The 26569-nt window shown below is 32.3% G+C and overlaps 1 protein-coding gene and 1 long non-coding RNA gene across 2 annotated transcripts in view; both read left to right on the top strand.

Moving 5' to 3' along the window:
* LOC143075417 (uncharacterized) overlaps nucleotides 1-26569 on the top strand; it is an 85789-nt gene that overhangs the window by 15131 nt on the left and 44089 nt on the right. The window contains exons 4-11 of the mRNA XM_076250813.1: nucleotides 5252-5290; nucleotides 13934-14005; nucleotides 14945-15024; nucleotides 16951-17178; nucleotides 17821-18042; nucleotides 18618-18678; nucleotides 20039-20148; nucleotides 20794-20927. Coding sequence (XP_076106928.1) covers nucleotides 5252-5290; nucleotides 13934-14005; nucleotides 14945-15024; nucleotides 16951-17178; nucleotides 17821-18042; nucleotides 18618-18678; nucleotides 20039-20148; nucleotides 20794-20927 — 946 coding nt within the window. The remainder of the gene's footprint in view (nucleotides 1-5251; nucleotides 5291-13933; nucleotides 14006-14944; nucleotides 15025-16950; nucleotides 17179-17820; nucleotides 18043-18617; nucleotides 18679-20038; nucleotides 20149-20793; nucleotides 20928-26569) is intronic.
* Nucleotides 9186-10897, top strand: LOC143075419 (uncharacterized). The gene is made up of 2 exons (XR_012978308.1): nucleotides 9186-9759; nucleotides 10200-10897. It is a non-coding gene; the product is annotated as an uncharacterized LOC143075419 (long non-coding RNA).

The following is a 26569-nucleotide window of genomic DNA, read 5'->3' as shown; positions in this document are numbered from 1 at the left end:
AACATGATGGGTAAATTTTCTGTACATTGATCATCTTGATGGACCAATATACATTTCTGTGCATTTTCCTGTTGGTTGACTGCTAGTAAATATTTTTGAACTGAAAGAATCCAAAGATCTTAGTTTGAATAGAAACATATTGTCTCTGGTTTGAATTATCACTTGAATTATTTAGTTTTAAATGAAAATTGTAATTCTGACATTATATTAAAAAAGTGTTGGTTTTGTTTTTTATACAAAATTAAAAACAATATTTGCTGACTAGTAGTCAGCTGGAGCTTCGATTTCAAAGTTAAAACTGTTACAGAGTTGCTATATTTCATAATATCGTATGCTCTCCCCAAAAAGATTTGAAAATTTAGACTAAAAATCCTGCATTCTGAGCATACCTGGGAGTGATTTAGATGCTTGGGAAAATGTAAATTTTGTCTTATTTTTGTTGTTGACTTCAATCACATTTGAAAAAAAAATAAAAAATGGGAATCCACAGTCCTGGCAAGGTTAATCTATATTGGTTTTTAGGCAGTTAAGCTGCCTTATGCGAGCACCCTGGATTTGTGTTCTACCCAATAAATGCTGAAATACGTGCCATTGTTATCATCTAGCTGGCTACTATATTATTTATAACTTATTGGACAGTTTTTTCATACTTTTCATTCTGAATTACAAAAAATATGACCAGAAAAACCTTAAATGATGGTCGATTTTCCCAAAAGTTTTGAAGTTGCACATAGGAAGTAGAGCACATTAGGAATCCTTATGTAGTTTATTCTCCCCTGAGCTTTTGGCTAAGATGTCAAAGAACAAATGTATGAAATATTTTAATCGCCGAAAATCTCTAAAGACAAGTAGTTAAGATTTCCCAAATTGCAAAAGTCGTAGGAATATTGTTTGTCGTCAATACGTAGTCAACTACGTCAGTAGTCTATTAATATAAGTGCAACTGATCACGCTGTTGGCGGCAATTTTGAATTAGAAGACGAAATTTTCGTATCTTTTCAATTTGAACGCAGGGGTTCAAATTAGCGGTGGTCCGAGGTCTGCGACCTTCCACTTTTGCAGTCGGACTTTCTACTTGGTTACTAGCTACGCCCGACATGCCCGACAGACCTTGAAAGAAAATAAAAAATTAACTTTGCAAATATTTTTACCAAAGTGTCCTAATAAACGATCTCAAACTTATTTTCATCATTACTATTCATGACAGCGATGTTCAATTTGCTCAACCGCTAGCTTATACAGAAAATCGCCGACTAATTATGTGTAAATCCGAGTAAAATCTTATCTCACTATCTGTCAAAAACAACGTTGAAAACAAAATGGCTGCCGCGAGAAGACAATTACAATATCGCATCCGATTCCGGAAGCGGATAAGGGTAATCTCGGGTTTTGGATATCAACTAAAAAAATCCAGACAGGTGATAAAATACATCTATGCATGGTAAATAAATATAAACACTATAATTGAAAACCAAAAGATATATGTAAAAGAAAGAAAAAGCAGAAAATATTTTGTACACCAATTTTAATGTCAAAATCCAGTACAACGTGACAGCTTGGAACAGTTTATCTAACAATATATGTGTTCCTGGTAACAGTATAAATTTTCTTTATTAGTGATAAATGTTGGTAATGCATGTTAGATGCTTTTCAAGTTAAACATATTACTGCAATTTCAAGGGATATTTTTTTCTTCTCAATTTTGATAGGTCAGTTAAAATAGCTGGAAGTTTCTTATATAAAAAAAAGATGTGGTATGATTGCCAATGAGACAACTATCCACAAGAGACCAAAATGACACAGACATTAACAACAATAGGTCATCGTACACCCTTCACCAACAAAGCCCATACCACATATTCAGCTTTTAAAGGCCCTGATAAGACAATGTAAAACAATTCAAACGAGAAAACTAACGGCACTATTTATATAAAAAAAATAACAAAAAACAAATTTGTAACACAAAAACAAACGACAACCACTGAATTACAGGCTGCTGACTTTGGACAGGCACAAATAGTGCAACTATATTATATAATACCTGAATGTAAGCAAATCATTTGATATACAGGTGGAGTCCATTGGGCCACTCTATCTCCTCCTGTTTGATAACTTTGAAACGGATGAGATCCCCACCCATCAACCATATACAATGTACATTCATGTATGAGACTAAATAACTAATCAAATGAAATATAGGGGAAGTCCCTAGGGTCGCCCCACCCATATATTTTAGAGCTTGGAAACAGTCGAGAACCCCACCCCTAAACCATAAATATTCATGTATGGGACAATATAACAAATCATATGAATTATAGGTGGAGTTTGTGGGGCCACTCTACCCCTTCCTGTTTGAGAATTTGAAAACGGTTGAGATCCCCTATCTTAAACCATATATATTCATGTATGGGACAATAAGGGGGTCCCTAGGGTCACTGTAAACCCTCCTGTTTGAGAACTTGGAAACATTCGAGATTCTCAACCCTAAACCATATTTATTCATGTATGGGACAATATAACTAATCAAATGAAATATAGGGGGATTCCCTGGGGGTCATCCCACCCCTCCTGTTTGAGAACTTGGTAACGGTCATGATCCCCACCTCTAAACCATATATATTCATGTATGGGACAATATAACAAATCATATGAAATATAGGTGGAGTTCGTGGGGCCACTCTACCCCTTCTATTTGAGAACTTGGTAACGGTCATGATCCCCACCTCTAAACCATATATATTCATGTATGGGACAATATAACAAATCATATGAAATATAGGTGGAGTTCGTGGGGCCACTCTACCCCTCTCTGTTTGAGAATTTATAACGGTCGAGATCCCCAATCTTAAACAATATATATTTATGTATGGGACAATATTACAAATCAAATGAATTAAAAGGGGGTCCCTATGGTCACTATACACCCTCCTGTTTAAGAACTTGTTAAAATTCGAGATCATCACCCCTTAATCATATATACTAATGTATAAGACTATATAACAAATCAAATGAAATATAGGGGAAGTCCCTGTGGTCACCCTACCCCTCATGTTTAAGAACTTGGAAACAGTTGGGATCCCCAACTCTAAATTAAATGAAATATAGGGGGAGTCCCTGCAGTCACCCCACCCCTCCTGATGAAAAATTGGAAACAGTCGAGATCCCCACCTTTAAATTAAACCATATGTATATTCATATATGAGAACTAATCAAATGAAATATAGGGAGTGTCCTTAGGGTCACCCTACCCACTCCTGTTTGATAAATTAGAAACAGATGAGATCCCCACCCCTCAACCATATATATTCATGTATTGGACAATAAAACATATCAAATGAAATATAGCGGAAGTCACTTGCGTCCCCCACCCCTTCCTGTTTGAAACTTGATAACGGTCGAGATCCCCACCCATAAACCATATATATTCATGTATGGGACAATATAAAAAATCAAATGAAAAATAGGGGTAGTCCCTAGGGTCACCCCACATCCTCTTGTGTGTGTTTTTTGAACTTGTAAAAGATTGAGATACCAACGCCTAAACCATATTCATTTCTGTTTGCCATTTCAAAAAAGATTGAATGACATACAAGGTCAATCTCATAGGCGACACATATGCATATCACTTTTCTAGACCCTAACACATGTCATTTTATTCCAAACTTAGACATCATGGACTTGGGGTGAAGGTGGAAGTCATTTACATTTACTATGGACAGTCAGTCAGACCTCACCATTGATCCCTATAGTAGTAAACATTTGTCTGATTTGTGTCTCATAACTTTTGTACTGTACAACACAAACTCAGTTTTCTTTCCAGGGAAGCAAGTCCATTCATACTTTTACAAGCTCGTTCTAAAGTCAATTTGAACTAATAACAGTCAACTAATACGAACAATTACGATCAACTAGAAGAACTGCAATCATTGCAAATTTGTACCACTGCTGAGTCATGAAAGACTCATGACCATTCATGGTCATTTGCGTTGCTATTGAAAACCTTGATAAAATATGAATTATTTGCCTTAATGATTAATTCATTGAATGAACATAAATGTACAATTATATATGAATGTTTAATGTTTGTTCTTTTAAATCTTTAAAAACAAGTTGAAGCAACATTGCCACAGTTTTCATAATTATGTTTGCCTTGGTTTTTGGTTAACTGCCTACAGTGCTTACAGCGCTTTGATTTTTGTTGGGAAGGTGTCTTTTGTAAGACAACAAAGGAAGTCTGTTCTTGAATATAGGTAAATAATGAGTGAAATATTATAATTTTATTTCAATAATAATCGAATTTATCAAATATCCTAGACGATTTATTTTGCGTACGTACTTAGTGACAAATGACCCCCTTTTTTCTCATAAGACTTGTACACGTATTTAAAACATGTTGTCAAGCTATGTCCTTTTATTTTTTTCTTATTTGTTAACTGTCCAGTAAGCAGTAAACTAAAATCCTTTTGAACTAAAGATATTTTTAAAAATTATTTGTGGTCGACAATATTCTACTTTCGTTATTGACATTCATTCTATGGACACCATGTGGTCGTGGGCTTTAAAATGTGAACTACAAAAGGTGGTGATTTCCAGATTTTTGACAACATTATATATTATACTTTCTTTTATTTGACTGGTGTATTTTCATAACATGCTATTGTCATCTTTGGCTTATTCCTTCTCTAGACGCAAAAACCGAACAGGGTCATAATGTCCATCGGAACATCTCTCTTTTTATCCTTGCAAACATACAATACTTTCCGACTTTAAATAGACGACCTATCAATGGACTGCATTTACATGAACTATATTTAGTCAAAGGTAAACTGATTTACATCCTTGTTTATCCAGACTTTTATCGTGGAAGCTGATGCATTGAGCAATTATTTTTTAATATTAACCTGACTATCTTTTTATCTTTATCATTTTTTTTTACTCATGCAAAAATAGCCGGCGGGAAAAGGACAATAACCGGCGAAAATCGCCGGCTGCCGGCTTTTAACGACATCACTGCACTGATAGGTGATTAGAAATCAACAATAATAATAACGACAATTATCCTTATGATTATCACACACATCTTCAAATAGACTGTCCTAATGCAAATTAAAACGTAAGCTCCGCCCGATCAGTTGAAATAACATTGGTAATACTGGAGAATCTTTTTATGGTTATCTGATTATAGTTCTAGCTGTTAACTTAGATTTCTATATCCTATAAATACCTACCAAGGTTTTGTTTTATTTTTCAGCCAAGAAAAGACAAGAAGAATCTGAATCAGAGCATTTAAGTAAGATATAAGTCAAGTATGCACTCTTGACCATGTTGACTTGGAAGATTATTTGACATTTATTTTCATAAAACAAATATGATTGCCTTGTCAGATTGCATGTTATAACTGTAACCTTTCAAAAGTTTTTAAAATTAGAAAAATGATTTAATTGATCAAGAGCCTGAAATTTAAATGATATTATGATTGAATATTGTATAAACATCTGCCAGGTTTAATTTTTTCACCAGGAATATCGTCTTAAAAATCTTTTAGAAAACTGAAGTTGTATTGCATTTTTTTCTTCTGAAAAGGCAGTATAGGTCATTTTGCAGCTTTTAAAGGAAATGTTCTGACGTGTTCAAATCTTTGAAAACATGTTTTTTAAAGGCAGTGCTTTAAGGCCTGACTTTCAAGTCATGAGGTTCATCTTTCCTTACGCAAATCTTTGCTGGGGGTCATTTTGCAAGAAATAGATCCGGAAATGTTTAAATTTCTCCTCTACTTTTTGTGGTATGTATTGGTTTTTATACGACCGCAAAATTTGAAAAATTTTTCGTCGTATATTGCTATCACGTTGGCGTCGTCGTCGTCGTCCGAATACTTTTAGTTTTCGCACTCTAACTTTAGTAAAAGTGAATGGAAATCTATGAAATTTTAACACAAGGTTTATGACCACAAAAGGAAGGTTGGTATTGATTTTGGGAGTTTTGGTCCCAACATTTTAGGAATTAGGGGCCAAAAAGGGCCCAAATAAGCATTTTCTTGGTTTTCGCACTATAACTTTAGTTTAAGTTAATAGAAATCTATGAAATTTTGACACAAGGTTTATGACCACAAAAGAACAGTTGGGATTGATTTTGGGAGTTTTGGTTTCAACAGTTTAGGAATTAGGGGCCAAAAAAGGGCCCAAATAAGCATTATTCTTGGTTTTCGCACAATAACTTTAGTTTAAGTAAATAGAAATCAATGAAATTTAAACACAATGTTAATGACTACAAAAGGAAGGTTGGTATTGATTTTGGGAGTTTAGGTCCCAACAGTTTAGGAATTAGGGGCCAAAAAGGGACCCAAATAAGCATTTTTCTTGGTTTTCGCACCATAACGTTAGTATAAGTAAATAGAAATCTATGAAATTTAAACACAAGGTTTATGACCATAAAAGGAAGATTGGTATTGATTTTGGGAGTTTTGGTCCCAACAGAATAAGGGGCCCAAAGGGTCCAAAATTAAACTTTGTTTGATTTCATCAAAATTGAATAATTGGGGTTCTTTGATATGCCAAATCTAACTGTCATGACTGTGTATGTAGATTCTTAACTTTTGGTCCCGTTTTCAAATTGGTCTACATTAAGGTCCAAAGGGTCCAAAATTAAACTTAGTTTGATTTTGACAAAAAATGAATCAGTTAGGTTCTTTGATATGCTGAATCTAAAAATGTACTTAGATTCTTGATTATTGGCCCAGTTTTCAAGTTGGTCCAAATCGGGGTCCAAAATTAAACTTTGTTTGATTTCATCAAAAATGAATAAATGGGGTTCTTTGATATACCAAATCTAACTGTGTATGTAGATTCTTCATTTTTGGTCCTGTTTTCAAATTGGTCTACACTAAAGTCCAAAGGGTCCAAAATTAAACTTAGTCTGATTTTAACAAAAATTGAAATCTTGGGGTTCTTTGATATGCTGAATCCAAAAATGTACTTAGATTTTTATTATGGGCCCAGTTTTCAAGTTGGTCCAAATCAGGATCTAAAATTATTATATTAAGTATTGTGCAATAGCAAGTCTTTTCAATTGCACAGTATTGCGCAATGGCAAGAAATATCTAATTGCACAATATTGTGAAATAGCAAATTTTTTTTTAATTAGAGTTATCTTTCTTTGTCCAGAATAGTAAGCAAGAAATATCTAATTGCAAAATATTGTGCAATAGCAAGATTTTTTTTTAATTGGAGTTATCTTTCTTTGTCCAGAATCAACTTAAATCTTTGTTATATACAATATACAATGTATATTCACTTTTTACTACCAACTGATAAATTAAAATAATCTTTACCATTCAGTGATAACAAGCAGTTTTTTTACATCTTATTTCCTTATCTTATCTAAAATGTTTTTAGATAATGTATGTTGGACATTTGCCAGACATGACTATGATGTCATTTTCTATTTTTATTTGCCAATAACTTTATGTAAATAACTTCATTGGAAATTTGCCAACATAAAATGTTGCTGATGAAGTTTTTTTTATTGTTTTATACAATAAACAATGTATATTCACTTTTACTACCAACCAATCTTTACCATTCAGTGATAACAAGCACTTTATTTTACATTTTAATATTTTATGATGTATTTAAAAGAGTAGTTATTGTTGCAAACTCCATTAGAAATTTGAATTGATATCAGTTTTGGAAAAAGGGAAACGGGGATGTGAAAAAAAGGGGGGGGGGTTAAATTTTTCTCATTTCAGATTTCATAAATAAAAAGAAAATTTCTTCAAACATTTTTTTGAGAGGATTAATATTCAACAGCATAGTGAATTGCTAAAAGGCAAAAACAAACTTTTAAGTTCATTAGACCACATTCATTCTGTGTCAGAAACCTATGCTGTGTCAACTATTTAATTTTAGATTTAAAAAGTTTGAAGAAGAAATCTTTAATTGTAAAATTTGTAAAATCTTGACATTTGTTTTGTGTAAAAAAAAACCATGTAATGTCAAAAATTTGATCACAATCCAAATTCAGAGCTGTATCACGCTAGAATGTTTTGTCCATACTTGCCCCAACTGTTCAGGGTTCGACCTCTGCAGTCGTATAAAGCTGCACCCTGCGGAGCACCTGGTTGTTCCTTTCATTTACATTGGGAAATAAAGAAATGATCAGTGTGTATTGTTCGTTTTAAAAATCTGTTTATTAATGTGTCTTTTGCATTATAAGCAGTCAATCTGATTACAAACTATCATTATTCGAATTCCGTGTGGAAAGAGGTCCGTTCAATTTCGAGTACTATTTGCGATCTAAAGATATTTTAAAATCATTTCACTCGTTGATATAACATGATATTATAATTAAAAGTCGACTGACCGTGAATTATATTGCATAATATACAATTTAAAGTATTTCTGTACGTGAAGCCGTATGACGTTATAGTTATTTCGGTCTCAGTTATGTAAAATATGAAATTATCGTTCCTGAATAGGGTTCCACTAGCGTCAAAAAGTGATAAGAAGCGACAATAAAATTAAAATAGCGATAAGAAGCGACAATATAATTAATTTAGCGAGAAGAAGCGTCAAGAAGACTATATAGCGACTATACATAAATAAAAAAAATGTCATTGCAACAACTTATTCCCCATAGATATTAAAAAAAACATGCATTCTTTTTTATTATAGGGGCGGTTATAAAACATTTTTTATATTACTGTACATTGATAGATAAAAATATGTTTTTATTAAGAAGAAAGGGATTAGTTTTTATTAGGCCGTAGTTTTTTTATTTTTAGTTTTACGAACCCTCCTACCCTAATTTTTGCCAAATAGGAAAAAAAAAATAAAATTAAAAATGTTGATTTTTATTTTTTTTTCTCCCCCAACCCAGTGTTTTTCATGCAAAAAAAAAAAAATTTTAGTTCATAACTGCATGAAAGAATCTAAATTTATGCTCTTGGTGATTTAGTAAGTTGTTGCACATTGATTTTCAATTCAAACCTTGTCAAGAAAAAAAAAATAGTTCGTTACACTAGTAGAAAATCTCCTGGTGAAATAATAAAAAAAAAATTTGATATTAACGGTTGGTTTTTAAAAAAAATCAGCAGCAGCATTTTTTTTTTTTATTTTCGTCCTCCTACCCATTGGTTTTGTCAAAAAATTTCGTAAAACTAAAAATATAATAACTATGGCCTTAGATATAAAAAAAAATATATTTTATGCACACGCTAAAAATTGGCCATCAAAACAAAAAAATTTCAATTTCCTTTTAAAGAATTTATTGAATCAAAACCATGCAATATCATTTCCTTTCTAACAGTGAAATTCTTCTTTTTCATAGGGACATATTTGATAGGTGTAGCTTCACCCTATCACATCAAATGAGAATAGCCTCGTGAGAGAATTACGAATCGCTTGTCCCTTGTTAGTTATTGTCGCTTCGTCACTAAATTAAACTTCTTGTCGCTGTTTGTCTCTAAAATTCTTCTTGTCTCTTATTAGTGAGACCAGTCAGTTCCGTCCTTAACTTCCGTTTTTGCACTGCAAAACAATCACACAATTAACGATGCCTAGTCCTTGTTGGTGTGTACCTGAGTTTTCATTTAAGAGGAGGACTTGCATTTCTAAATGACTTAATAAGAAGGAAAAGTTGGATCAACGCCATGGCTCAAACGTAGATTGTCATGTGCGATGCAATCGTAGAACCCATATCAATCAGCTGTTGTTTGCAAGGCACATTTTACTAAAAACGACTACGTTCAGGAAACTATTCATGGTAAAACTTTATTTTCTTTAAGAAATATATACTGTTATTTATATAATCGCCATGCAAGTAAACCAAAGTCTGTTTGCAACCGCAATTATCGTTTTAGAATAAAAAGGGGGGTGAATTCAAGACGTCATAACTTTTGGGATTACGATTCAATATCATCTGTTTGACATTTTTTGGTTAATACTACAATTGTATGGTTTTTCTACAAGAGATATATTTTATTGATAATTATTTTAGCAGTAATTATGTAAATTTCGGTTGTAATGACAAGAATTCATGAGCTATGCCTCGGGCTTTCTTGAAAAATATCAATGACAATGTAAACAGGAACAAAACATTGACATGAATGATGCTCTCCACCTATGTTATAGTTATTTAGGTATGTGTGTTGCACAAGTCTTTCACAAGTTTCAAAAAAGCTAATGTTATAAAACTTTTTTCAGGGCACATACCCACTTTATAGAGACTTGTCTACTGCCATGCATTCCCATCCTATTTTCATGCACCATTTGTAAGCAAGAGACTGTCAGAATGGTTTACAAAATTAAAAATCAGGACGGTGCCCAGTTAAACCAAAAGAACTAAACTGGATGAATATTGTAGGAGAAATCTAGAGGAAAGTTTTGATTTGTGAAATTGGTTTTCCTGAACAGATGTACATTCATCCTGCAGGAAAGATTTATAACTGTCCACCACCAACTGACGAGCTAATGTTGAGCTTCACAGATGGAATTACTCAAACACCATAAATGCCTATGTTTTCAGCACAGATTTCACAAATCATGACACAGCTGTGCATTTTTATGCCCCACCTACGATAGTAGGGGGGCATTATGTTTTCTGGTCTGTGCGTCCGTTCGTCTGTTCGTCCGTTCGTCCGTCCGTCTGTCCTTCTTCAGGTTAAAGTTTTTGATGAAGTTGAAGTCAAATCGACTTCAAACTTGGTACACATGTTCCCTATGATATGATCTTTTTAATTTTAATGCCAAATTAGAGTTTTTACCCCAATGTCACGGTCCACTGAACATGGAAAATGATAGTGCAAGTGGGCATTCGTGTACTGGGGACACATTCTTGTTTATACCTGTTAAGAGTCGAAAACTAAATATTATTTTTATATAAATAAACATATATTGTGTCATTTTAGAACTTATATTTTTCCAAAGGATGCATGAATGAAAGTAGTGAAATTCATTTTGCATTGATATATAGATTTGAATTACAATTGTTCATGTTATTGTAATGCATATAAAAATAAGGAGATGTGGCACAATGTAAATATATGATATTCTGTGAGTTTATCAAACTAAAGGGGATAAGAAATGGGTATAAGCAGTTACAGGACTGTACTACTGTACAATCTCCAACAATGAGAAAAACTCATACTGTAAAGAGAATTTCATATTTACAAGTAAGTTTTGTTTTTGCATTGAATAATTTTCTTCTATTGTCTTAAAAGCAAATATGGGAAGTGGTTAAAATGCTAATGAGACAGCTTTTATGGCCACCAGATGTCATTGTTACCTTGATTAAAAACTCCTTTTTAGCTCACCTGACCTGACTCATCACTTGGTTTCGTCGTCCATAAACTTTTACAAAAAATCTTCTCTGAAACTACTGTGCCAAATTTAACCAAACTTAGCCAAAATCATCATTGCGGTATCTAATATAAAAAATGTGTGGTTAGACCCGGTCAACCAACCGAGATGGCCACTATGGCCAAAAATAGAACATACAGGTAAAATGTAGATTTTGGCTTATAACTCTGAAACCAAAGCATTTAGAGCAAATCTGACATAGGGTGAAATTGTCTCTTCAGTGAAGATCTATCTGCCCAGGAATTTTCAGACAAATCTGACAACCCGTTGATGGATTGCTGCCCCCAAATTAGTAATTTGAAGGAAATTTTGCAGAGTTTGGTTATTATCTTAAATATTATTATAGATAGAGATAAACTGTAAACAGCAATAATGTTCTGCAAAGTAAGATCTACAAATAAGTCAATATGACCAAAATTTTAAGTTGACCCCTTAAAGAGTTATTGCCCTTTATAGTCAATTTTTAACAATTTTCATAAATTTTTGTATTTTTTGTTAATTTTTAAAAAATATTTTCAACTGTAAATACTGGGCCATGTTTATTATAGATAGAGATAATTGTAGCACCAAGAATGTTCAGTAAAGAAAGATCTACAAACACATCCCCATCATCAAAAACACAATTTTGTCATTTTATATGTGTCCATTGTTTAATATGGACATAGACCGTCCAAGGTGAGCGACACAGGCTCTTGAGAGTCTCTATGTCATTAATATAGGTAGATAACTTTATCATGTTTATACTGAAAAATAATTTTGCTTGGAGGGAGAATTTTAAAAAAGTTCTGTCTTCAAAAGAGTTGACATGTTACTATGTACATTAACCATTATGTTACTTGATGTTCTAGCAATACACACAGAACGGAGACTAGTCAATCTTTGTGAATTATTTTTCATAGGATAGGAGTAATTGAATATGTGTATATAATCAATAATTAAAAATAGTTTTATTTACATTAAAAAGGAAAAGTTCTTATGTCTTAAAAATGCATTTCATGGCGAGGTACAGAAAATATACTGTAAACAGTAGACTATAGATATAGGTGAACTAGGTACAAGAGAACTCTAAATCTTAAATACTACAAACCACCTCTGTTCTATGGAAGATAATGATATAACTGGACTAGAAATACACACAACCTGTAATTAACTGCCTTTACAGCGCTTTCGCGCTTTGATTTGGTATAAGATATGTAGGACTCAAATCTATGAAACCTTGTTTTTTTGGTATAAGATATGTAGGACTCAAATCTATGTCAGGTTCCAAATCTATGTCAGATTCCTAATCTATGGTATATGTGACGTCATACCATCCCAAATCTATGGCAGATTTTTTACAATCCTAATCTATGGCAAGTTTTGTAGTTTCCTAATCTATGGCGGATTTTTATTGTTTCCAAATCTATGGCAAATTTTTTTGCAAACGGAAAACAATGAAGTATATTTTCAACCAATGACTTGTCTTAAGAAAGAGGAAATATACGACAACGGGAACATGTCTATAAACATTTGTGAAATAAACATTCCATAATGGTCAACCAAAAAAAAGGCATAAATTATAAATTCATAAACCGTAAAAAAGACTTCAAAATGAAATGATGTGCTCCGTAAAAAATAAACATATTTAGTCTGTGCATGGTATCTATTTAACCCATTCATTAAACCAACTAATAAGTCCTTTAACAAACAAGAAGACCGCTTTTTATATAAAAAAAAAAAATAAGATAGCAAATAAAAATAAACAGTTTTAATTTTCAAATAATATTTATTTCAGCGATATCGTTAATTCATCTTTTTTATTTGATGTAGAATTAAATCAAATTTGTATCTGGTAATTTGATCTTTCACTTTATAAACTTTGCCAGCCCTAGACCGTAGACTACTACCAAAACTCCTTTTAAAAAATATGCGATACTGAAAATAGCTGTGCCCTTATTCATCGCGGGCATTGACCGGTACAGCACATCTTGTCCCTCTTCGGAATAGTAGGTCACATCTTCCTTGAAACCACCGGCAAATTTTTGTGAGGAAAATAACTTCATCTTGAATGGTGTTCAAATCTATGGGTTCCTAAATCATTAGCGGCAGGGAAGATGTAATATGGCGTTATTCAATTGTGACGTCATATGTTACTCTCTCCCCCAGATCTGCCATAGATTTGGAGAAAACAAAAATCTGAGGTTTGAGTTGTTTGGTGTTTGTAATGTCACATTTACCATAGATTAGAAATCTGCCATAGATTTGGAACCCGCCATAGATTTGGAGAAAACAAAATTCTGTCATAGATTTGAGTTGTTTGGCGTTTGTAATGTCACATTTACCATAGATTAGAAATCTGCCATAGATTTGGAACCCGCCATAGATTTGAGTCCTACAGATATATTGCACAATCCCAAATTTGATAAGATCTATGTCAAAAGGAAGTGGAATTTTAAAGTTTAAACAATGCAAACATATTAACTAAACATGCTTTTTCAAAACTGATTTCTCCTATGAATTATTTTGCCACTGGATGTTAAGCAACCAACAATCAATCAATCCTGTGAATTACATGTGTAAAATTTTTCTTTGTTGTTTAGAGTCGAAAGAGTGCTGCTGTAAACAGAAACAGTCAACAAAAGAAGTCTTAGATACCTCAGAAGATGATAAAGGTATGATACTGCGTTCTAATAAACATGATGTACATGTGCTTCTGATAATAAAGAAATTGCTATGCTGAAAGTCTTGCCATTGACTCCAAACAAAACATGCCAAACTTGTTTATAGTTATTAGTGAAAACTGATTTTCCTCCTGTCTAAACAAAGCTCAGATATGATCCTATAATGCAATTGCATTAGTTACAGATTGAATTCACTTATGGGTGGCTTGACTGTTTTTTTGCCAATTTTGACTTTGAAAATTTGGTGCAAATAACAGTTATACACACTTTTGTCTAAAACTTTCTCATATTGAGCTGAATTAGTGTGTGAGTCTACAATGATGAGAAACAAATCAAGTTTACAATTACAAACTTTTGACTTTCACCCTTTAACATGGCTTCAAGCTTTTTTGCACGCAGGGCAATTCCTTTCATTCTGAGACATTTAGTTTCTAAAGCAGTTGTATACAAAAATGTCTGTTAACCCTTTCCTCCATAGTGACGCTTTTTGACACCACCCCCTTTACTCCATAATGACGCCTTTTGACGCCTGTGTAGTACCTCAGTTGAAACGCTTTGACTACAAAATGTCTGCATCAGACTTAAAAAAATTAGTATCCAATATGAAAAGGATATTCATAAGAATATCTGATTTGAATTTCATTGATGAAATATTCATTTTCACAATGCATTAATACTTTAAACCCGATGAATTTTTTTAATTAAAAAAATCCTATGCTAATCAAGTATGTAAGAAAAAAAAATCCATGGAGGAAAGGGTTAACTGAATATTGTAAAAACAAAGAAAAACAAAATTCTTAAAGACAATATCATATGTATGTTTATGATATTATTACATGACTCAGTTTACAATCACACATCATTTGAAAACTAAGTCAGACTGGTAGAGATAATAATTCATTAATAATTTTCATTTTCTTTTTGTTTCAGTTAATTTCAGTACTAATTTGATCATACCAGATTCAAATATTTCTGTTAATGTTGTGAGGGGACAAATAGCTCACCAACAGGTAACCTTTATGTTGATTTGACAGTTTTTAGTTGTAAATTTAAAGTTAGTATGAAGTAGGTAATCCATTTGTTAATTAGTAAGCATGAAATATGTGCCACTGGACATTAAGCTACATGTAACATATATTATTCCAATTATTTGTTTATCTGCCATTTTAGCTTTCCAGAAGTAAATTTTATATATATTTTTCTTATCGTTTCTCCATTGAACTTTCCGATTCATTACTTACTTTGCTTGGTTTTGTTTTGAATGCATGCCACTTGAAATTCAGAAACCAAGTTTTCAATCGTAAATTTTAAATGTCAATGAAACAAGACTGTTCTAACTTTATACAGCAGGAATAGGAAACACATTGAAAGTTGTAAAGTAACTTGTAGTTGTTTACATTCTTATTATTTGGTCGCAGTGGGTAGTTCTTGCTAAATATACTTTTACACTATTTACCGACTGTCATCCTTCTCAATTCACTTTGTTTCTACATCTTTCCTAATGATTAGATATTGCGCATCATATGAGGATAAACTTTTCCATCCGTCATCAAAACCATATGATTGTAAAATCTGTTTTTCTTTATATTGGAAAGATAGATTTTACACTTGTCGTCGTATGAAGAAAAGGCTGATTTCAGCAACTTTTCTAATGATTGAAAATGACTTTATGATGGTTAGATTAACTTACTTTTGTCCGTCACATTATCATATGATTTAACTGTTTTGTTATGAAGGAAAGATGTACCGTAAATGCAATTTCTAATTAAATAGATTGCCCCTTTGTGAACAAACTTGTCTCAGAATATTTGACAGGTTTCCATTGAAAACATAAATATAAAGCCCCTATTTATAGCTAAAAGTTTATACAGGTATTTAAATCAAGTATTGGAGTCTACTATGATGAGTTACAGATAAGAGTTTATGTTTGGAATTGCTCTATTGATTCTTACCAAAACTTGAAAAAAATTTATTTTCTAAATGCCTTACATATTAAGATGATTTAAATATATCAGTCTACTATGATGAGTTACAGATCTAGTTTATGTTTGGTTCTGCTTTCCTGATTTTTGCCTAAATAATGGACTTTGGACTTTGGGCCATTTGTATCTTTTCGACACATCTATTTATAGAATAATTAGTCTGTCAAACCTAACGCTCTATTTTCCTCAGCATAGATTTGGTTTATTGGTGGCAATAGAAATCAGGCTTTGAATAAAAATGGTTTAGCAAGTGTGATGTGATTCTAGAAAGCAAATTGTATCTGGCTCCTTGGTCATTTGTGATCAAGACACTTTCTGAAACACCAGATAATGTATCTGTAATTTCTGCTGACATGGGAATAACAACCAATTAAAACAATTTGATAAACTCAGGTAACTTGACTAGGATAACCAGTTTTCCTACATAAGGTTGGTGGTTTCTTTCCAAGCACTCCTTCCTCAACAAATAAAATCTAGCTGCCGTGGTAAAGGCCAATAGTGTTGAAAATTGAAATAATGTTACACTATGAGCTATTTTTTTTCTCAAGCACATAATGTGCTTGCATAGCATATTGCAGTGGTGATTCTATTGATGTAACAATTTCAAACATTAAATAAGGATACAGTTTATGTTCAAGAAGGTGCAAAAAAGATCCATGCTAAACCTGTGAATTCGGAAATTAATGCTAGGTTTTAATTAAGGCTAATAACAAGACCCTTTGAGTATCTCAATGATAAGAACTCACATACTGTATATAATACATATATACATGATATTTTCCCTAAAATCGCAATTATTAGACTCACATTTTTTGTTAATTCTTAAAAATCACAATAATAAATGCACTCAATAATTTCTGCAGTTACAGTATTATGCTATTGCTTAATTTAAATTAATGTTTAAATTATTTATTGAGTTGTATTAGTAAAATAACAGACTTGATACTTTTACAGGCTAATGTTATAGTCAACACAACTTCCACTAATCTACAGCTTAACTATGGTGCTGTGTCCCAGTCCCTTTTATGTGTTGGAGGACCACAATTACAGAAAGAATGTAACCAGAAATACCCTGAGGGGGTTAATATTGGGGATGTAGCAGTGACATCTGGTGGGAGTCTCAAATGTGATGTTATTTTCCATGGAGCACTCCCACAGTGGAAGAATGCAGGAGCTCTAACCGTAAGTGATTGAATGAGCCTAATGTTATCTTTCATGGAGCTCATACAAAGTGGAAGGTGATGGGGCCTTTTTGGCCAAGTAATCTAATTGTTCATCAACTGTATCACTACTAGCCTGTCAACAATGAGGTGAGTTTGAACTCCACACTTGGCAGGTGCATTCAGTTTTCTTGTCAATGGTTGGTGGTTATCTCCAGGCACTCCAGCTTCCTCCCCCAGTAATACTGACCAATGATATGGTCAATAGTGCTGAGAGTGGTATTAAACACTATCAATCAATCAACAATCAATCATATTTTGTAAATAAAAAACACAAAAGAAATCTGAAATAGTATGCTATCGTAGGTGATTCCTAGAATACATATTTAAATACCATGAGGGTTCACATTCAGAAATAGAACTGTTTTTAATTTGATATTTGATGTGTTTTTGCTATGAAGCGCTCCTTTAGTGGAAAGAAATAGCTACAGCAGATACGATTAATATGAATATGTTAGATAGATTTAAAATATTTTGAAGAAGGGTTTTGTTTGCTGAGTGGTTTAATATAAAAATAAGGATATTGGTATGAGACAACTATCTGTCAGAAGTTCAAATGAAGTGGATGTATGTTGATTGTCTATAGTTGAAATCTTTGTTTTAGATTTTACAGACCTTCATGAAGAATTGTTTGACAACAGCAAATAGTCATGGCTACACATCCATTGCCTTTCCTGCTCTAGGGACAGGAAGTCTTGGTTTCCCTAGAGATATTGTTGCAAGGGAGATGTTCAGTAGTGTACAGGAGTTTGCTAGGGATAGTCCTACCTCATCAGTCAGTGATGTTAGATTTGTTGTGTATGGGGGAGACAGCGGTACTATCAAAGTAAGTGTACTTTATTTAATTGTGAGGTAAAATCAAAATGGCGCTGATGAAATATAAACAATTTTAATGACATGATTGACTCAAGAAATTTGATTTTAAATCAAAAGAACTGTTTGCTAAATTACATCAACTTAAAAACGGATGTGTTTCTAAAATCAAAGGAACAGTTTTTAAAACTACTTAAACTAAACACAATATGTTATTCTGCATTTTCACAATGGAAAAGGACTCATATTCCGCGTCAGTTCTATATAAGGCCAAGAAGATATTTAGGCATATATGAAAACTGAATCTTCATGTGCTTAGATATAGACTGAAGGTATGAAATCAGAAAATGTGGTATATATTTAAAAAAAAGTATTTCAGAGTTAAGTAGAAAAAGATGTGAGTAGGCAAGGTCGTCATAGGAAACTTGAAAGTGGAAAAATGTGCAACTACAAAAGGTTTCAATTACAATCATCTGAAGTTTTTAAATGCATATTCTGGTTTTTTTTTCATGGGTTAGTTTTACTGATCATGCTGATCTATAATAAAATGAAATTTATTGCTTTTTATCATGTTTTTTTTTTCAACAGGCTTTTGAAGAACACAAACTAAAAGCAATAAATGAAGAAAAAAAACAGAAGGGGACAGAAGGTATTTAAAATATATTTGGATACTGTAAATTCAGAGATTATTTCATTCATTTATTTACGATTTTTATGCCCCACCTACGACAGTAGAGGGGCATTATGTTTACTGGTCTGTGCATCTGTTCGTTCGTCTGTCTGTCCTGCTTCAGGTTAAAGTTTTTGGTCAAGGTAGTTTTTGATGAAGCTAAAGTCCAATCAACTTGAAACTTAGTACACATGTTCCTTATGATATAATCTTTCTAATTTTAAAGCCAAATTAGACTTTCGACCCCAATTTCACAGTCCACTGAACATAGAAAATGAAAGTGCGAGTTTCAGGTTTAAGTTTTGGATCAAGGTAGCTTTTGATGAAGTTGAGGTCCTATCAACTTGAAACTTAGTACACATGTTCCCTATGGTATGATATTTCTAATTTTAATGCAAAATTAGATTTTTTACCCAATTTCACGGTCCATTGAACATGGAAAAGATAATGCGAGTGGACATCTGTGTACCTTGGACACATTCTTGTTTTTTTGATAATGAACAAAAATGTGAGTTTGATTATTGTGATTATAGGAAAACTTAGATACATCATGTACAAATATATGCATCATATATTAGAATACAAGTTCTTATTGCAACTCAAGAAGTTGCATTTACTGCATTATTAAAACCTCACAATGATTTCTAAATTCACAGTAGCCTGGGCTGTTGCTGAGTCTACTAAGTTGAGGGCACTGATTTTTGCAGCATAGTCTCTATTCTTCTTAGCTATCAATTTTGTCTTGGTATTTTCTTTGAAATACACTACTGGATGCTGAGCAAGAACGTAGCAATTAACCAATGAAATTTGAATTACAGAGTCTGTTACAGATACACTTGTTCATGAAATAATGCCACTTTTTATAGGCTGCAATGTTCATGCAAACCAACACTGTACCAATGAATTTTAAGAGCCTAAAAATAATGTGAACTAAAGATTTGTTTTTAAACTTTGAAAGAGACAATTTAAAAGCTGATGAATATCCTCGTCTCATGGGTTTTCCTGCTATTAAGAATGCATCTTGACGTCACAATTTCCATTAAAAAAGCATGCATAGTACAAATTCATATGATATGATGTAGGAAAACATGTGATCTGACCATACTTTTTTAAGTTGCAAAATATTCAATTTGAACTATGTATTTTAGCCAAAAATATCATTGTTTCTGTAGATGCTAAATATACCTAAATACAATGCCATCAAGATTGCGTATAATAATGTGACTAAGATAAGATTTATATCAATACCATAGATTTCTATGAATTTTAAAATTAGAGTAGAAAACAATTATGCAATTACATTAAAATTTCTATAATAGAATAAACTTTTTGTTTGTAGGTACCACTAACACCAAGAGTTCCTCTACTATTGTTATACCTGAGAGTGATGATGAAGATGACGACTTTAAACCACCATCTATATATAGAACACCTGGAAGTAGTAGACAGGTAATTGTAAACACCTTAGAAGTTTTATTTATTAAAATATTAGGGCTATTTCATTAAAATGTATGTGGATGGGTAAGAATGGAAGTTTTATTTTTGAATATAGGTCATGGGTCTTTTTTCTTGTGTCTATTACTGTTATGCAAAATTATCTGGAAAATGGTTCTTGGTTGTAAGGATATTTTGAAAGTCCCTTTCTACCTTTCCACATACATTTTATTGGAAGAGACAAATATTCATTATCTGTGAGCATATAAAAGATTAATGTATACTATTGAACATCAGTTAATTCAACATTAACAAATTGCACACTTACTCAAAATCAAAATTGCTTTGACCAATGTAATTGCATTCAAACTTTCCCATGATGTGGTTTCAGAGTCATTAAACTTTTTGACGATTTTCACTTTTGTCCTTACAGTATTATGAAATTGTTGTAATTTATACATATTTGGTGCTTAATCATATATATGGCATTAACAATCATGACAATATATTTTTAACTTTACTAAACTATTAAAAAATGGATTGTCATAGGTTCTGTATGCTTCGGTTGATTTCTATATGATGAAATATGAGTTTTCATACATACAAGAAGGGAAAACAGTGCTTGACTTTTTTCTGTAGCATCTGTTATAAATTTTTTAGTCTTTGAGTGAGAAGATAAAGAAACACCAGTCTATATCATATGACACAGCTGAGCCTGGATCATCAGAAATGGAGAAAGTGGAAGATGGTTGCTGCTGTAATTGTGGTACAGAAAATAAACAAAACAGTAGAAAGTAAGTCTATTTTAAACTAGTGAAACTTTGGGGAACTAAGCTTTTGATATAATGAACTAGCATGCAGGCATTGTCAATTCTTTCTGACAGAATTTTTATGAAGTTCAGTAATTAAATTTTTGGCCCCAGGTGATCAGAAAAACACATCTAACTTCACTGTATGAAATAAGCCCCGCCCCCTTCTTACCTAATAAGGAATATAAAGGGACGTAACTCCACTACTAACCGTGTATGAGATAAGCGCCCCCTCCCTACTAACCTAATATCAAATATACACGGTTTGCACACGGACGCTTTTAACCAATCATATTCCTGGAAATGTATAGGAGGTAAGATAACTTCACTTACAGTATTCCCGGAAGAAACTTCTTTTCTTCTGGAGAATATTTGTACATATATACCAAATGTGTACAAATTATAAAACAATAAATTGTACGGAATATTTAGCCTATATAGATCAATAAAATAGAATTGGAAGGGCCATCATCTGCCCTAAAGTTGGTGATGGGAAGATATTTCCTTCTATTTCTTGACCTGGAAGACCCAGGATATAGAGTGGACACCAGATAACATATAACACACAAAAGTCCATATGTCTGATTGAAACTGATCTGGGTATTGCAGTCTTAAGACGGTTTTTAAACTCAAAATCAGGAATTGATATTTAAAAGTGAGTATATTAAAAGTCAATGCCTTATAATAAGTCAAGGCTATTGTCCTGCCTTATTAAAAGGCAATGCCTTATGATAAGTCAAGGCTATTGTCTCGCCTTGGCACAGTCAAATGTATTTGTTTGTGATTAGATCAAGTTCATAGTGAACCACTTTAGCACATCAAATTTCTATGGTCATGGAGAACATTTGGCCTCACCTCCCTCAGTCATGGTCTATTGACCTCGAAACATTTGCTTAGTTTATGTGTATTAGTTCATGATTAGATCAGTTTAAGATGAACTGTTAATGCCACATGTGCCGCATGTGGAGCAGGATCTGCTTACCCTTCCGGAGCACCTGAGATCACCCCTAGTTTTTTAGTGGGGTTCATGTTGTTTATTCTTTAGTTTTCTATGTTGTGTTGTGTGTGCTGTTGTTTGTTTGTCTTTTTCATTTTTAGCCATGGCGTTGTCAGTTTGTTTTAGATTTATGAGTTTGACTGTCCCTTTGGTATCTTTCGTCCCTCTTTTAAGTATAGATATGATAAAGCAATTAAAATTCCATGACAACTGTTTTCATTATTTAAATAATTTTCAGTAAAAACAATCATCAATTCTGATTTAGAAATTAAACGTTTTTGGACAGTGGTGTAACAGTAACACATAAGAACAAAATATAAAAATCAGTTGAAAAGAAATTAACTAATTAGCTTCAAAGCATATAAAATTTCTAATAAAAAATGCAAAAGACGCAATGTACAGATCTGAGAGTACTCATAATCACTGAAAGCTAGTTCAAGCTAATAACAGCTTAAAAAAATTACATACCTAAAACTAGTTTAGCATACAGTCAAACCTCCCTGTGTCTAACTGGATTGCATTGAAAACTCTTGAAAAAGTCCAGCTATTTTGTCTGTCCTGGCAAAATTCCTGTTACATCAATTTATTTCTGACTCATGATGACATTTGATTGATTTGAAATCTCAACTCAAGTAAATTTTGAAGTCCTTTCAATAAAAATTATTATTAAAATTTAATCAGATGTCTATAAATTCAGAGAAAAAAAGCTAATTTCAGTTCAAAATGATGGATCAAATTTTGAAATCTTGTGTTTTTATTGTGCATCAAAATTAGTTTCCTCATGAGTTCTAGGTCAGTAAATTTGTTTGTATAACAACACAATTGGCAAAAAGCACGACATAGGTATGCTGTTTCTGGCTATGGCTGCGTCAACAATGTATTAGTTTCTGATGAGGTCTAGTTTATGGGGAACCACTAGTGGTGAGTCAGAGATATTTGGTATGCAGTTGTATAAGTATTGGCACATCTCATGGAGATTATTTGGCCCGCCCCCTCGGTTATGGTCTATTGAATTTGAAACTTTTGCTTAGTTTTTATGTATTAGTTTGTGATTAGGTCTAGTTTATGGGGAACCACTAGTGGTAAGTCAAAGATATTTGGTATGCAGTTGTATAAGTATTGGCACATTTCATTAACACAGAGATTACTTGGCCCTGGCCCTTCAGTTATGGTCTATTGAATTTGAAACTTTTGCTTAGTTTTCATGTATTAGTTTGTGATTAAGTCTAGTTTATGGGGAACCACTAATGGTAAGTAAATGATAATTGGTATGCAGTTGTATGGGCATTGGCACATCTCATTAGCATGGAGATTATTTGATTTTGCACCTTCAGTTATATGGATTATTGACTCTGAGATTTTGCTTAGTTATCATGTATTAGTTTGTGTTTAGGTTTGTTTAAAGGGAACTACTTATAAGTCAATGGTCTTTGGTAAACAGTTGTATTAGTATCGGCACATCTCATTTCAATGGAGATTGTTTAGCCATGTACCTTCAGTCATGGTTCATTGACTTTGAATATTTGCAAATCTTACATGTCATGCATGTTAAGGGCATACGATACAGTAACAGGGGAGGTGATGGCGTTGCTAACGTAAAATGTTATTTTTGCGACGTCAAACTATGACATATTGAGAAAAGATGCATTTTTCGCCTGATTTTTATCATTCAAACTGATTTCATTTGAAAATGAGTGCATGGACCCCTATTTTTTAAAACGACAATTTGTTTCATTTTGCAGGGAGATTATGTGGACCAAATTTTATAAAACTGTAAATAGTACAATTTTTTTAATTTTGATAAATATACAGCAAAAAAATATGTTTTTTCTCAATTCATGCCCATTTGAAAAATATGAGTTATTTCTGAATAAGAAATGCATAATTATTTAGAATACTTATAAAATGCAGAAATTACAAATTATTTAACAAAAAAAATTTGTGTTTATCTTTTAAAACAAAAAAGTTATTGTTTTCTTTCGAAAGGGAAAATTTCGACCTCATTTAACTCAAAAAGTAGCACATGAAGGTATATTTTTTATTACATATTTGATTTAATCAGGCAAAAAATAGCCTATATGGAAATTTTCATCAAACGGTTAATACTGGATCAAAACTGTATCGTATGCCCTTAAAGTGTTCCTATTTTCATTTCAATATTTGCATTATTGAAATTACAAAAAAGCGAGACACATATCTCTGTGATAACAGTTTATTTTGTTATAATATTGTCAGCTTGTAGAACACCTGATTCGATAGGTAGGTCGAGAAAGATGTTATTGCTATTTAGTATCAATATGTTTTTAGCAGTCAATTTTTAACTCAATGCAATTATGAGTTGATATTTTAAGGTCAAATTCTTGATTTTTATGCTAATCCGAGGTCTGTCTGTGTTAGTACTTTTATACCAAATGAGGTTAAAGTTTTGTTTTGCAAAATTTACAAAAAGTGGTTCTAGAGAGCTAAGTCATGACATTTTAGAAGTATTACCTGAAAAATGAGGTCTTAGACTTGTTTGTATCCTCTTTGGGAAACATTATCAAGATAACCAAACAAATGATAATAGAATACAAATAAAAAATTCTTTGAAAGAAAATTTGTTTACTTTTCAATCGATGGAAGGACTTAATTTGGATTTTTTTGCAGTTCCATTAGTGTAAATTTTTAGATTACTTTAAAATTCAATTAATTTAAGCTTTTGTTTTAAATTCTGATAACTTAAAGTTTTATCTGCCGAAGTCCCTCAGTAATATGACGTAAGTACATTTGCACTTAAAATGAGTTTATCTAGTATCATATGTAAATTAAGGTTTGAAAATTCATACTGACAATACAGTATAACTGCTTATATATTTGCATTTAAGACCAAGTGTATTCTTAAGAAAATCATTTATATGTAAATTGTCAATTATGGTATGGCAGATTTAAAGTATTAGAAGATTAAATTTTATAGATTTTTATATGTAATTAAAATCAAACGTAAAATTTGACGTATATTGAATTTCACTAGCAAGTAGCTGTTTTTGCATTGTATTGTAATACATTGTATTGTCAAATTTGATTGAAACTGAAACTTAATTAGTTCAGGTTTTTATACCATTACGTTGCACTTCAGAAATCATTTAATTTGCACTGTTCATTATATAGTCATCTTTTATTTTGTTATTGTCAAAGGAACCAGTTTGTTGTGATCTGTTTGTTAATTGAAAATTCTTGAAATAATTCAGGCCTAAATTAAAATATTGTTTGTTTGCCCTTTTCCGACCCTATGTTTTGAAACAGGGTAGGTAGGTAGGTAAAATATTTTATTTTTTTCCCCAAAAATATAACTTGGCTCGGTATATTATTTGTCATGGGTAGGCAGGTAGGTAAAATATTTTATTTTATAGATACAAAATCTGCATAATGTCATTTTTTTGTCCGTTTTGTTTTTGCAAATAAGTTTTCCGCTGGGACTATTAGTTTTGAAAAAAAAATATATAAGAGATAACTTTGTACTGGTAAGATAATGTCCGGGCAGACATATATTACTAGTAGAAAAAGTACCTAGAGTGTTACAAATTTCGTGTGTGCCTTTTTTTCCAATAAAAATGCTATAAGACTTAAAACTCAATTGTCACGTATTTTGCATCACATTTATAAATGATCTGTATGAAAAACTTGGCGATTTTACTGCCAGATATTTTCCACTTTACAGGGTTTTGTCACTTTTGGTTCATGTCAGATATAAATAATTTAGCGACATCGTTAACATAATCATTCTGATATGCGGATCACAAAAGGCCATCCCTACATAGAATACAACGTCCGTTTACAAATTAGTTTGTACACACGTTAATACTTTTGTATCAAACGAACTTTTTTGTAAATGAACCCTGCTCTTTAAGTTTAAAGGTACAGAGTAACGTACTTCATATCATGATTTCAGAAAGCGTTCAACATCGATTTCAAACAAATGCTTTGAAACTTCAAATGCAAGTGTTCATGTCAAACACTCAGGTGATACCAAACGGACTGGACCTTATACGTAAAGATAAAACCCGAGGATTCCGGTAAAAAAGTTTTGAGCGGGAAATACAAATATAAGATTTTTGGTAGGAACGAAAAAATAAAATAAAATAAAATCTTGCTGGTTAATACAAATAAAAGATTTTCAGGCGGAACGAATTGATAGGGTCGGTCGGTAAAGGGCAAACAAACAATATTTTAATTTAAGCCTCAAATTATTTTTTTTTGTATTTGTTGTTTTTGTCAAGCCTTCGACTATAGTCGAAAAAGTGATACATAGCGATCCTACATCAGTCGTTGTTGTCATTGTCATCGTCCATAAATATTCACTCTGTGGTTAAAAGTTTTTGAAATTTTAATAACGTTCTTAACAGTCTGCACGGTTAGCCACTAGTCCGATGCCCCAGACTAGTAAAATTTCATTCGGACTAGTAAGTTTTGCAAAAATTTGTTTGGATATTGGTCTTCGGACTAGTAGTTGAAAAAGTTTTTGGTGCAGACTGTCTTAAACTATCCTGGATTTCTACCGAACTTGGACAGAAGCTTTTTTATGATCAAAAGATAGTATCCAGATGTAAATTGTGTAAAAATAAAATTCCATTTTTCCGTAGTTTACTTATGT

The sequence above is a fragment of the Mytilus galloprovincialis genome, chromosome 5 (genome assembly GCF_965363235.1).
Source record: "Mytilus galloprovincialis chromosome 5, xbMytGall1.hap1.1, whole genome shotgun sequence".
Taxonomy (NCBI): Eukaryota; Metazoa; Mollusca; class Bivalvia; order Mytilida; family Mytilidae; genus Mytilus; species Mytilus galloprovincialis.
Note: the sequence above shows the minus strand (reverse complement) of the source record. Positions and strands in the feature narration are given on the sequence as shown.